The 14,903-nt window shown below is 41.8% G+C and overlaps 1 protein-coding gene across 1 annotated transcript in view; it reads right to left on the bottom strand.

The window, feature by feature from the left end:
* Nucleotides 1–14,903, bottom strand: part of MCTP1 (multiple C2 and transmembrane domain containing 1) — a 680,185-nt gene that overhangs the window by 67,720 nt on the left and 597,562 nt on the right. Inside the window, exon 17 of the mRNA XM_063453691.1 lies at nucleotides 8,959–9,012. Within this exon, the coding sequence (XP_063309761.1) occupies nucleotides 8,959–9,012 (54 nt within the window). The remainder of the gene's footprint in view (nucleotides 1–8,958; nucleotides 9,013–14,903) is intronic.

Here is a 14,903-nt window from a genome sequence, read left to right as displayed (position 1 = left end):
GGATGATGGTGAGATGGAGAGGGGGTGATGGTGAGAGGGAGGGGGGTGATGGTGAGAGGGGGTGATGGTGAGAGGGTGAGGGGGATGATGGTGAGAGGGAGGGGGGGTGATGGTGAGAGGGAGAGGGGTGATGGTGAGAGGGAGAGGGGGTGATGGTGAGAGGGAGAGGGATGGGGAGAGGGGGTGATGGTGAGAGGGGAGTGATGGTGAGAGGGGGTAATGGTTAGAGGGTGAGAGGGGTTGATGGTGAGAGGGTGAGTCGAGTGATGGTGTGAGGGGGGTGATCATGAGAGGGAGTGATGGTGAGAGGGTGAGAGGGGGTGATGGTGAGAGGGGGTGATGGGGAGAGGGGTGATGGGGAGAGGGGTGATGGGGAGAGGGAGAGGGGGACTAAATACCTTTTTTTATACCCTGGTGGTCCAGTGTGGGCTCCCTTGTTGTCTGGTGGTGATATCCGGTCTGCAGCTCTGCACACCATGTGTCTTGTGACCCGCGGCAACGCTCTGATTGGCCAGATCTCTCTAGACACATGGTCTGCAGCTCTGCACATTGTCTGGGCGCTCTCCGTCCGGGCCGGGCAGCCAGGAGGGACCTCGTACCCGGTGGCATACTGAGCAATCCGCCGGGCCACCTTCCGATGTCAGGTCCTCGGTCACTGAACAAGGACTCGACACAGTCTGCCCTAAAGTAGTTTAGGCGGCTGCGAGGCCCCAGCCAGTGAGAGGCCTTAGGCGGCCGCCTAAACCACCTAATAAAAGGGTCGCCTCTAATTGTGATGTGCAACTTCACTATTGACCTGGTGGTCTTTTCATGGTGTCTTTACTCATTTGTAGGTAAGTATGTTATACTATTTTATTGTAATCCTATTACCTACTCATGAAATCATAGCTTGTACCCTGGGGCGTATTAGCCGCGAGGCAAACAAGGCATTTGCCTTGGGCGGCATTTTCCAGGGGGCGGCAAAAAACGCCGCCCCCAAATGCCCAGGGCAAATGCCTTGTTAGCCTCGCGGCTAACAGACATGCTGGGCGGTCGGGCGGCGCGGCCGGCGAGGGAGCACTTCCAGAGGTATGTTTCCCTGGTGGTCCAGTGGCTGCTGGGTGGCGCGGCCGGCGAGGGAGCACTTCCTCTGAGCTCTCTGCTCAGCTCCCTCGCGCGCCGCAGAGTGAGGCTGGGAGCCGGAATATGACGTCATATTCCGGCTCCGCCTTCCAGCCTCGCTCTGCGGGCGGCGCGCGAGGGAGCTGAGCAGAGAGCTCAGAGGAAGTGCTCCCTCGCCGGCCGCGCCGCCCAGCAGCCACTGGACCACCAGGGAAACATACCTCTGGAAGTGCTCCCTCGCCGGCCGCGCCGCCCGACCGCCCAGCAGCCACTGGACCACCAGGGAAACACACCTCTGCAGAGACACCTCCCCCCAGCATTCCCAAAGGTAAGGAGGCTGGGGGGGGTGTTTAAATAAATTTAAAAAAAAATGTTAATGTGGGTGAGTGTGTGTGTGCGTCTGTTAGTGTGTGTGTCTGTTAGTGTGTGTGTCTGTTAGTGTGTGTGTCTGTGTCTGTTAGTCTGTCAGTGTGTGTGTCTGTGTCTTTTAGTCTGTCTGTTAGTGTGTGTGTCTGTGTCTGTTAGTCTGTGTCTGTTAGTGAGAGTGTCTGTTAGTGTGTGTGTCTGTTAGTGTGTGTGTGTCTGTTAGTGCGTGTGTCTGTTAGTGTGTGTGTCTGTGTCTGTTAGTCTGTGTGTCTGTGTCTTTTAGTCTGTCTGTTAGTGTGTGTGTCTGTTAGTGTGTGTGTCTGTTAGTGAGAGTGTCTGTTAGTGAGAGTGTCTGTTAGTGTGTGTGTGTCTGTTAGTGTGTGTGTCTGTTAGTGTGTGTGTCTGATAGTTTGTGTGTCTGATAGTGTGTGTCTGATAGTGTGTGTGTGTCTGTGTGTCTGTGTGTCTGATAGTGTGTGTGTCTGTGTGTCTGTTAGTCTGTGTGTCTGTTAGTCAATGTGTGTGTGTGTGTGTCAGTGTGTTTGTTAGTGTGTGTGCTAGTGAGAGTGTGTGTCTGACTGTGTGTGTCTGTTAGTGTGTGTGTTTGCCTGTGAGTGTGTGTGTGTGTATGTTAGTGAGTGTGTGTGTCTGCTAGTTTGTGTCTGCTAGTGAGTGAGTGTGTGTCTGTTAGTGTGTCTGTTAGTGAGTGTGTTTGTCTGTTACTGAGTGTGTATGTTAGTGTGTGTGTGCTTCTGTTAGCTAGTGTATGCGTATCTGTCAGTGAATGTGTGTGTGTATTTAGAATGCGGGGCGGGGGGGAAGGGTTGGGTGGGGTGGTGCGGGGGGAAGGGTTGGGTGGGGCTAGGGCGCGGGAGGGGAGGGGCGCCTGAATTTTGTCCTGCCTAGGGCAGCACAAAACCAGGATACACCACTGCTTGTACCCCATACGTAATCTATCTCTCTTTAAACTGTATGTCTACAAGTTAAGAATGCTTACCATGTACCATAATACCGTTATCCCAGACACATGGACGTGTTAGCCTAGCATGTTTTTATTATGCACAAAAAATTTAGACAGTTTATCTGGGAATATATGTCTTCGCTATGTTTTTGACATGTTTTCAATTTAACTCCTTTTTATGCTCTGTACCGCTCTAAACACTATCTTAATAAAAAGAAAGGTTAACAAGAAAAAAAAGGAATGTAAGAGGAAACCACTTCTAGTGGTTGTGAGTGACAGCCACTGGAGGTGTCCCTGGGAAGCAATGTTTCTCATAAAATGAAGTTTTTGCAAGGCCACTAATTTAGTGGTAGGTCCAACATGGAGGCTGGACATGGGGTTATGTATAAAGGGTGATTCTGGGATAACGTTTTAAAAGTGGCGCAGTCACCATAGCAGCAATGAAATGTTTCTGCTGATTTCTCCACTTTGAAAATATATCTTGCTCTATATAAGTATGTCTCAATGAATCTATAACCCCTGCTATCTCTGGAGTCACATCTCGAAAGCAAGTCGTCATCTCTGACTTTTTCTTGAGGCTAAATGTCTTTTTTCAAATTGTCTTCAAATAATCACAAGAGAGCACATTAATGGCTCAGAAATTGTCATTGCTTTAGAGTCAGAAGTCCAAAATGGTACCAATTCCCACTGAATAGGAATAGGTTAATAATGACATGCGATTTAAAAGATGGAAAAAAAGAACATGTGCTGTTAAGAGCATAATCTTCAAAACAAAAATTGGGGCTTGCTACAAAAGATCTTTTCAGCCCTTTTATGAATATAGGTAATAGTCTTTTCAAAAGTTTAATTGTTTTTGAAGGTTCCTGTAACGAAAGAAAGATTTGGGGGTATTGTAAAAATTGCAGCCGGTTTGAGACCTTTATCACTGTTCTTGTATGCTATAAAGCAGACCAGCTCGTGCAATCCGTCGCCTTTGTGGTACAAGGTCATTCTAATTTCCTTTCTCTGGTTTCCATATTCCCACAAGGACAACCTATCCGAGTGCTATCATTTCCTGACACAATGAATTGTCCAAACAAGTCTGTATTTCTTCTGTTGCTTCTTCTGCGCCTCCCCCCCCCACCTCCTCCCCCCCCCCCCCCACTTTCTTTTTTTAAAGCTGTGTTTGAATTGGTAAAAAAAAAAAAAAGACGAAAAGCTAATTTGCTCCAGAAAGACAAATTTAGTTCTGGACAAGGGAAGAGAATGTTCGTCGATACTGCCAGAGAAATAGCCTCCTTTTTTATAAACAAAAAAAACAACAACCTCTAAGTGTAATGAAACAGTAAGAAAATATCATTTAAACTATTATCCCATTAAGTGCCATAGGGACTAGCAATGAGGTAAGGCTGATTCCAACTTTCTTGCGCTCGCAGAGTTAATTAAGTTAATGCGGTATGTACTGGAGTGCTCTGCCAGGTCCCCTTTGTAGGCCTAAGCATATCTTGAACATTTATCATTATCAGAGAAAAAGTCATCAAAATAATGCGGCTCCCAAGACACGAGAGACTGCAAATTAATATCAGGCCAGGGAGTCAGGTCAGCGCTTTGATGCCATAATGTTGCCCTCTGCAGTTAAGACACACAGTGACAGAGAAGTGTATTTGGCTATTTAGCTAATGATGCGTAGCATGGGTGTAGCTCTCAGTCATTAACGACCAATGACAGGTCAAACTTTGAGATTTTAATATAATTAAAAGAAACTCAATCAACTAAGCTTTGTTCTCTGCCTCAAGTATGATCGGATCATATTTCTTATCGCTACTGGGGTGCTTTGTACAATGCAGATAAGTAGAAACAAATGTTGCCGTGCACCATACTTGCAGTTCTGCGTAATTTGTATCATGTTCTCGATGTGATTTGAATGACGCTGAACATAATTTACTCTATGTGCGCATGAACATTTATTTGCCATGAACAGGAAATAATGGGAATTTCACAGGAAAGATTCACCTAATCCACAATAAAGTGGATGAGGTAAAAACTGGAAAAATGTCATCAGTATCCTGAGGTAAATGGGATCACAGTCCACTCTGCATGCACCAATACATACACAGACCACATATATCCTCAGTGCAAGTGAAATATAGTAACCCCTGACGAAGGTGCACATTGTACTGCACCGAAACGTGCGTCGGGCGTTTTGTTTGGAGTGTGTTTAGGGCACTTATCACTATGCACTGTAGGATGTCTATCTAATTTATAGACATGCCTCACTCTCACTAGTTTTTATTTATGTATTTATTTATTATTTTACTCCTCTACCTATCCAGTCAGTTTAACAGGGAGAGAAGCTTTACTACACTTTACTGTCTTAAGCTCAACCTATTTCCTATATCGCTTTCCTGTACATTGTAAAAAAAATTGTGTGGATATTTTAGGTTGCAGCTGAATATACTATAGTACACTATTATCCAATATATGTTTATTCATGCTTCACTTGGTTAGTACTAACCTTTAGTCTAACCTTTAATCAATCTCTGTTACTTAACACTCAGACCATGGTTTAACCCCTTGTCTACCTGGGTACACTGGTATACTTTTCCAGTGCACTATTTACCTACCAAGGGCTAACAAAGGTACTATTAACTTGCTGCTTTATACGGACAGAACTATGGTTTAACCTCTAGTTAATCCCTGTTTTTTTTTTTTTTTTTTTTTTTTTTTTCCAATTTTTTTTTTTTTTTTCAATTTATAATTTTATTGAAGTTATATATATTTAAACATCATAATCTTTCTTATGCGTTTCAAAGATTCGTATGGGACAAGTAATAACAAACATCAAATTATGCATATAGTTAGTATGTAGGCTTATAATGTTAACGTAGAACTCTTAGTGTACATATACGTGTTGCATAGGTGGTTAGGTAGGGGGTTGATCTCTCGTTATGTAGCAGCAGTCCTGGGTATCAGGCCCATTTCCAGTGCTGTTTTTGAGTCACTTAGCAAATCTGCGTTCTGGTTCTCTCCTGACTACAGGTGTCAGCCTCTTTATTGCCACGGTGCTCGGTGCTCTGTGTTGCTTGCGCTCATTGTGGAGACATTGCTCCGGCTCTTCTGCTGTGGTTTCTGGCAAAGGGGTCTCTTGCTGTTGCCTTGGGGCCAGTCCTGTGTGTTTGAGGAAGCTGTCTAGGTCATCTGCTGAGGTGAGTGTATAGCTGTCACCTGCGACTGCAGTGATGAGGGATCCATCCATGCCCCAGCGGTATCTCAGGTTAGCGTCTCTCAGTTTCTTAGCCACAGGTGCCAATTTCCTCTTTTCCGTGAGCGCTGAAAACGGCGTATCAGGGTATACTGCCACTTTATGGCCTTCGTGGGTCACTGTGCCTAGTTCCCTTGATCGGGTCATAATTGCGGCCCGTATGGAGATGTCCCTGGTGACAATGATGATGTCTCTTGGCGCTTCTGTGGGGGCTGCTGCGGATTTCCGCACTCTGAAAGCTGAGGTGATTTGTGTCTTATCCGTGTGGTCTCTAATGTTCATGGCTATCATGAGGTTATGTATATAGGGCAGGAGCTGAGCGTCGTCTATGTGTTCTGGGATTCCTCTAAGGCGCAGGTTTTTTCGTCTGTGCCTTGCCTCCATAGTTGATATTGAGCGTTTCAGGTCTCGTACCTGTAGGTTGAGCTCCTGTAAGTTATGCTCGGTGGCAGAGATTTTGTTGTCTCTGGTTGCCTCCCTTGTCTCCAGGTCGCGGACCTTGCGGCTCACGTCCTCCACTTCCGTCTGGACCTTCTGGAGGTCTTTTTTCCAGATCTGCCTTAGATCGAGCAGGAGCCTCTTAATATCCCCTTTTGTGGCAGGGGATTCGTCTGCCTCATGCTCCGGCGAGCTGTCTCTGGCCTCTGAACGGGACGAGGGCAGGGAATCTTCTTCTTCTGCAGAGGCTTCCGGTGAGTAACAGGCCTCAGGCGCCATCTTGGGCCTTCGTGGAGGGTCAAAGGAGAGTCTGATGTCGGGCTGCCTGACCGATACCGAGCTCAGATTCTTTCGGTTTTTCTTCCCCATAGTCTCTGCTTGGGGGTTTTGTGTGTCTCGGGTGGATTTTCTTAATTTTTCCGGTGTTTATGGCTCTAGTGTCTATTGTGGCGAGCGGAGCTCCGTGAAGAGACGTCCGCTCAGTTCAGCCGCTGGCCACGCCCCTCCAATCCCTGTTTTTTTAACACTAATACTATGGTTTAACCCCTTGTCTACCTGGGTACACTGGTTTATTTTCCAGTGCACTACTTACCTACAAAGGGTTATCAAAAGTGTTACAAATAAGCCTAACTAATAAAGCTTGTATATTAATATTTTAAGCACCTATCTGGATAATCCAATGGTTATCCATTATCTATACTAGGTAGAGGAGTAGCCTTACACGGCTAGTATATTTCACTTGCACTGGGGATATATGTGGTTTGTGTATGTATTGGTGCATGCAGAGTGGACTGTGATCCCATTTACCTCAGGATACTGAGGACATATTTCCAGTTTTTACCTCGTTCACTTTATTGTGGATTAGGTGAGTCTTTCCTGTGTTATTATTATTATTGGGGTTAAGCCCTTTGGACACTACTGGAGTGTCTACACTGGTGTATAGATCCTAAGAAGTAAACTCTTGGGTATCTTATTCTTTTTATTTGCAATAATGGGAATTTGCATCAGTTACCAGACTGTCCGGGTTGCAATGATGATTCGCTAACTTTTAGACAAGCTGGCAATAGTTTGAAGTTCTAATTGCCTGCTGGCAGTGTTTGCCGCTGGCAGGATAATAGTAAAAAAACCTTGGCTGTGCGAGGGTTATCATGTGCCAGCGTGCCAGCCGCCATATTTAAGAAAATTTAAAAAAAGTCAATGGGGGTCAATATTACCCCATATCAGTATGAGAGAGGTATAACGCTTATCTTATGTATCAACCTGCCATGCCTCAGATGGGGTCATGTCTACTAAACAGTGAGCAGTCCGCATCTACTCATTGTGATTAGAAACTAGCAACTGAGCAGCTACTACTTAGAAGAGAGCTCTATTGATGTAATAAAAGGTGGAAAAGCCTTTATAAGCTTTGAAATCTCAGTTGAAGCGGAACACTTACAGGACTTATATGGATTTATTATTTTGCAGTGCGGTTTTATTTTTTTTATTTTTTTTTGAAAAAAATATTTTTTATGGTTTGGTTCTTTCTTTTTTTCAATAGTAGTGTTGGTTTATTATGGATTTTTTTGTAGCTTTTTTGGGGCTGAAGAAAAGTACATTTAAGAATACCGAAGATTTCTAAAGGTAGGTATGATTTATTTTTTGTACAGGTATTGCATTTATTGTGACCCCTTGTTATTTTTAGGGTGAGAGGTAGGGTTTTTGTTATTGGGCACCTGTAGCAAACTGAGGGGGGTAAATGGCCGTAACTCTAGAAGGGAGGGGACGGACGGACAGTATTATGTTCAATCCTTTTGTTTTGATTTTTGATTTTAAGAATCAAGGCCAGAATTTTAACAATCCGGGTCCAAATTTCAGCTGTCTGGCAGCTTTCGGTCCTGATGAGATCTGTACAAGATTCAAACTCATTCAGAGCCTGCTCTGCAAAATCTGTCCATTGCTACATACTATGAACAATGTCCTGCTTGCACAGTCCAAATTGCCCCGTACGACTGCAAATGGTTTTGCCCCATTTGGACTTTAGTTAACCCTGTGTGTTAGAAGGTTTTATGTTTAATGTATATACAAAGAAACTTTAATAAAGAAAATGTTTAGCACAAAAACCACAACCCAAACAATGTTTTTAGCCAAACTTTAGCAGAATATAACTTTCCCATCCAACGTAACAGTAATTTGGGAATGTGGTGGTTCCACATATCTTGGATATAAATTAACAATAAGGTTGCAATATTCTTCTATACAATATTTTGTACTTTTATACAACTTGCTAATACTGTCTGCTGCAGTATACATACCAGTAACCAAAACCAACACTTACCAACAAATAATTTTGTACAATTTTGAGACATGAAGGCAAAGATCAATGTTAAGTGACCCATTAGGGAACTTTGCATATGCGTTTCCTGTGACATATTTGCATTTATCATTTTATCACTGATATAGATGTATATTAGACGTCTTTCGCATATGATCTGTGTTATTACCAGCATCATGTTTTTTTTTTTTAGCAGAGGGCTATTTGTAACACTCAAGTTCAGACACGCTTTGTCCTTCATGAATAGTTGTCAACGCAGCCAACTTCAAAAGAGCTATCAAGTTCTAGACAGACTGAATTATATTTGTTCCTGGCGAAAAAAAAAAAAAATTTGACCCAGCTCTGGACAAAAAGAAGAGGATTTATAGCCTATGAGTAACATCCAGCAGCATTGTTAGGATGATAAACAGTCTGTTCAATTTTCTGGGCTAAAACATCTTGCCTTTTTTTTCTCCCTCCGTCTGTTGAAAAAATAGTGTCATGCCTAAATTCTGCTCCCCCCCCCCCCCGAGGTACCCAAGTGTTCACAGGGATAATTACCTTATCGTCTTTGTCATCCTCCTCCTCTTCGTCCTCCAGCATGTCCTCCACTACCTGCGGACAAAAACAGCAGCGTGTTACTATTTCTTAAACAAGACGGTTTTGCTAATTTGAATTTCAAAAATTCTCTCCCTGAGAAATCTCTGTTATAACAAGAAACATGATACCAAAAAGGTCACAGCTTAAATAGACAGGACAATAGACATTCCAATTAGTTAGACAGTGGGCATAGAATAAAATATTTCTCAGGCAGATAGTGGCCGTGGACATGAAAAGAAATTTGCCAAACATTAACTTCTTGCAGTTTCCAAAGAAGGCTGATATCCGTGGCTCAGTTGCTCATATCATGTACTCTCTCACAAGTGTAAGAAGGTGGGAGTAGCGCCTCACAGTGTTCTCAGGTGGTATTTGTATTTGAAAGGAAACAAAGATGGGAGAAGAGAGAAGTATATGGTATAGTATTTTTCGCAATATGAAGAATGAAGAAATAAATTAATTTACAGATGGTTGGAGCTATCAAGAGCTCTACTTCTAGGCACATGAGCGGTTACAATCCCCGCTTAAGGATATTTATTGAGTACCTAATTTCCAATTGGTAGTCCAGGGTACATGAAAAAGAAACACAAAATGCCCATATAGCATAGTATATCAGAATAGTATAGGCAAAATATAATAGAATTAAATTGCACTCACATAATATGGAGCCTCTACAATGGCTCCTAAAGTTTAGTGTGGAGTGGTACAATACCTACTCAATGATCACTGGTAGGCTCAATTCTTCTCAATGCACTAGAACAGATATATAAATATAGTGCACACTGTAGTATGGATTCTATAAATAAATGAAAAGCTACTTATAGAGGTAGAGCAGGCTAGGTTTTGCTCAATCCATATAGCACAGGTGGTACACCCCCACCAAGGAAAGAGATGTCTAGAAGGCAAACTGAGTAAAAGGCACTTGGGTCCAGGAGTTTTAACTGTATTCTACTATAAAAAAAAAAATCTAAAAAACAATAAAAAGTGTAAATGCAACACTAACACAGTTCACTATCAAAGGGCTTTTTCAGTGCTCACTGGCATTGCAGTTTGCCTGCAAATCTACTGTGGTGGAAAACACAGCCCTGGCCAATCAGCACCTCCTCATAAAGATACATTGACTCAATGCATCTCAATAGGGAACGTTCAGTGTCTTAATGCAGAGGGTGGAGACATTGAAAGTCAGTGCTGCAGCACTGACCCAGGAAGCACCTCTAGCAGCCTTCTGAGGAGTGTCCAGTAGAGGTATCCTTACACTGTAATGCAAACATTATCATTATCTGAAAAGACAGTGTTTGCAGCAAAAGCCTGCAGAGACTGACGTTAAAATGTAGTTGTTTTGGTGACTATAGTGTCCCTTTAAGGCTAAGGTAGGACATTTAAAAAAAAATAAAAAAATCTCATTGCAACAGAACACTCTATCATTGAATACACTGATTTCACAGCAAACAACCCAAATACAAATGAATATATAGCAAAATGTAACTCTCTAAATTGTCATCTGTTAGAGAAAGCAATATTGCAGACGTGAAGTCTCTTCTCTGAATACTTAATTTCTCATAGTTTTCCCATAACCAAGTTTATGGTTTTTTCCCCCTTTTTGTGTCATTAAAGTAAAAAGTTCTGCTATAAACACTAAAAGCTATTTAAAAAAAAAAAAAAAATGGAGCGACAAAGTGACTTTGCTTTCGACAATACTTTGGTCACCAAATTGCAGTAATTGCGATAGGAGCAAAAGTTTGATAAATTTGTCCCCTATTCATTTTGTCTGTTTTGATTTGTTCCATCCAGGCGCCTTTAATAGGCCACTATTCTTGACATTTTCTTTCAATGCATGTTCAGAACCTGGCACGCTCTTTAGAGTCTTTCAAATACTCATCCAGAGAGCTTTGAGGGTCTTGACCTGCAAGAGAAATCCACTCATTCACCTCTCTATGATAGAGGTGTTTATCAAGGGTACATGCTTCCCATTATAATGTAGTCAGCCCGCTGTCCATCTTAACGGGGGTGAAAAGGTCATTTAAATCACCTCCCAAGACCTTTAGGGATAAAAAAAAAATGTGGTGATTTCTGTGCAGGCAGTAAATTATATGGCAATCTTGAGATGATCTTGTAGTTTGGCATTGTAAAAAGGCAGGAGATGAATGTATTTTCGTCACCGAATGTTGAGCGTTTTTGTAAATGTTTTCATCTATCATAAAATTCGGAAGCAAAAGGGTCATTCTGGGGGATCGAATGACTTCATAAATAGAGGAATTATTGAGTCACCTGTCAGATCCCATATAGTTAAGAAATAGAACAGTTCTTACAGCCAAGATAACACCGGCTCGCCCTGAATGTCACTTTAAATGGCAACTCACAGTGCTACCTCTTTTACCCTTTGTGCACCGAACAAAACACTTCTCGCATGAAATTATATGTGAGAAAAATATCGCATTGATGTATGTGAACTTAGCATTTTTATTGTTCACTTAAGATGACATTGCTCTTATTTTTATATAAAGTATACAGACCGGAAAGATGTGTAATAAAGAAAAATAATGCTATTCAGGGGTTTTAGCAACATGATAATAGACTGCAAGAAAAAAGGTGGATTGTTATATGAATGTCTCCATTAAAGGACCACTATAGTGCCAGGAAAACATACTTGTAGTGCCCCCACCCTCAGGGACCCCCTCCCGCCAGGCTCTGGGGAGAGGAAAGGGGTTAAAACGTACCTTTCTCCAGCGCCGGGCGGGGAGCTCTCCTCCTCCGATCCTCCTCCTCTCCTCCCATTCGGCTGAATGCGCACGCGCGGCAAGAGCTGCGCGCGCATTCAGCCGGTCTCATAGGAAAGCATTATCAATGCTTTCCTATGGACGCTTGCGTGCTCTCACTGTGATTTTCACAGTGAGAATCACGCAAGCGCCTCTAGCGGCTGTCAGTGAGACAGCCACTAGAGGATTTGAGGGCTGGATTAACCCATTTATAAACATAGCAGTTTCTCTGAAACTGCTATGTTTATAAAAAAAAATGGGTTAACCCTAGCTGGACCTGGCACCCAGACCACTTTATCAAGCTGAAGTGGTCTGGGTGCCTAGAGTGGTCCTTTAATCTTTAGTACATGCTGGTATATTTGATATTATATGTTTTTTTAAGGGTTAGGGCTACAGTTAAGGACAACTTAAGATTAGGTATACTTTAATTTCCGGACATATACTTGTTCCAGTCTGGTGGGACTTGTACACCTGAGCAACTTTTGCAATTTGCAGCTGCCACATCTGTCTCTCTCCTGTCGCTCTCCTGTTCATGATTTCCTGGGAAAGTTGCTGAGGAGATCTAATTATGCAGGTTCTTTCTCCTCAGCTCCTCCTAACATTAATGGGAGAGGGCTGAAATAAAACGATGGCAGAGGCTAATAGCAGATGCTGTCTGCGAGTGTAAATCCAAATTATCTTGGGGAGACTGAAACATAGATGACCTGGCACTGCCTAGACATTTGGGGTCCCCAACCTGCTCAGTGTCAGTAAATCCATCGATTATGAAAAATAATGTGCAGATGGCTTCCCCAATCATGCAGGGCAGAATAGGAAACAAGATCTGCTGCTAAAATAAATTCTGTATTCATATATATAACTTGTTCCTGCTTACAACACACAATGAGGATATGATGAAGCATCCAAGTGACTATACGAGCTTCTGGTAACTATTTATCTAACTGGAAATAGAATTGTAACAACATCAATGAATTTTATTTACACAGTCTGCTTTAGAAAAATATTTGTTGTGGTTTAAAGATAATTTATTGAGTTGTATTGCTCTGATGCTCTGTTATAAACTCATATCGAGAACAAAGAAACAAAGAAAGAAATAAGGATTCTAAAGAACTCCAAATAATGAGGGACTATTCCCATTCCCATGTGAGCTCGATAATAGTGCAGTCATTGTGCCGGGCCTACTGCAGTGGGTGTTCAATTATCAGTATTTATCAGAGTTGGTGTATTTTAGTGTATGTGTGACTATGTGGCAGTTTTACTGATGGAAAATTAGAGAATTGGAACATTTAAAACATTGAACATTTGTGAATAACTGATTAAGAGTGAACTAGAATTGAATATAAGAGAAATTCAGCACAAAAAAATGTCACATAGGTAGATCGAAGGAGTTATTCAAAGAGGACTAAAAGCGGAGGTCAAGGGTAGAGTCAAGGGGTCAATTAAGGAAATATTGAGAGAAATTAGCAGGAAAATACAGGGAAGCAGAAAGTGCTAAGGTTTGTGGCCACTTAAATGACATCAAGGCGCTGCTACTAACGATAGTCAGAGTCGACACACTAAGGATTGGTTCAAGATCAGTTGATGAGGGCAAATGATAGTTGAAGGTGACCTGGTTTATGCAGCTTTCAAGGTGACACATAATGAGACTGTCTGGCAGTTTAGTGCAATAACTTGTAGTAAAAGACAAAGGTATTTGTGCAAGACTGGTAAGTCATCATTTACACCTGCATATTAATGTACAATTCTTTAAAATTACATTATACAGACCTTTTGTAACCACAATCAAATAAAATATCCCATTCAGCGTTCAGACTAAAAGCACTCGCCGAGTGTGAACCTCAGGTAATAGTTAGATTATAGCTATCCAAATCAGATGTTCTCCAATAACAGACCAGTAAATCCATCCATAAGCTGAAAGCTACAGTGCCCTTCCTCCTGTCTCTGGTCTCCACTGCCACTAATCTAACTTTGTATTTCTTGAAGAATCAGAAAATGCACAGTCAGTATAGCAACCGTACATCAGTGACAACTGACTTTATCATGACAATGAAGTTCAGGGACATCAGGTCTGCCAGGGAGATAATGTTGTATAACCTGCAAAGAAATTGGTTGTTTGTAACATTTCCAGATTTCCTTATGCGTTACATTTTGCACATTCATGTATAAACAATAAACGTAAAAAGATCTTTAACTCTGCCAATCTATGGCCAACACCATTCTTAGAATTTACCCATTGATATCAGAACTATTCTCTTGGATTTCTCATAGAGAAACGTGTCTCCATCTGCTGGAATGAATCTCTTAGGAATCAAGGAGCTAGAGGTGAAACACACCAGGCCTTATTGCTGACAATGGACAACATTCTTTAAAATATGTTTTTTTTTTTTTTTTTAAACAAATAGGCTATTGCAATTTTACCTTTAAATTATGTTTTGTTGTGTTTTTTTCCCCACACCTTGGTTAGAGTCAAGTAGTATTAATCAAACAGAGGAAGGGCACAGGGGAAATCAGACAGATTTAATGCAAGCAGTTAAAAGTGACATGACCTTCTGTAATGTCACTTGTCACAGACTTATATGCCACATACGGGTAGAAGCACTTGAAGGAAACTGACGCTTGTTTTTTGGTCCCTGAATGTAAAACTAATACAGATGACATTTTAAAATAAATACAAAGACAGCACAAAGATATTACATGTCATCTATTTTACAGCCTAAGAGTTTGTATTTAATGGACAAGTACCATGGAAATAGCTCTATGGGCGAACAGACAGATGGACAGACAGAGAGACGATAGATAGAGAGATAGATAGATAGATAGATAGATGATAGATATAGACAGACAGACAGACAGAGATAGATAGATAAATAGATAGATACATAGATAGATACAGACATACAGACAGATAGATAGATAGATACATAGATAGATACATAGATAGATAGATACAGAGAGACAGACAGACAGATAGATACATAGATAGATACAGACAGACAGACAGACAGACAGATAGATAGATAGATACATAGATAGATAGATAGATAGATAGATAGAGACAGACAGACAGGCAGATGGATACATAGATAGATACGGGCAGACAGACAGACATACAGATATATAGATAGATAGATAGACAGCCAGACTGATAGATAG

This window comes from Pelobates fuscus, chromosome 5, assembly GCF_036172605.1.
Source record: "Pelobates fuscus isolate aPelFus1 chromosome 5, aPelFus1.pri, whole genome shotgun sequence".
Classification (NCBI taxonomy): Eukaryota; Metazoa; Chordata; class Amphibia; order Anura; family Pelobatidae; genus Pelobates; species Pelobates fuscus.
This window is presented reverse-complemented; position numbering and strand designations above follow the sequence as displayed.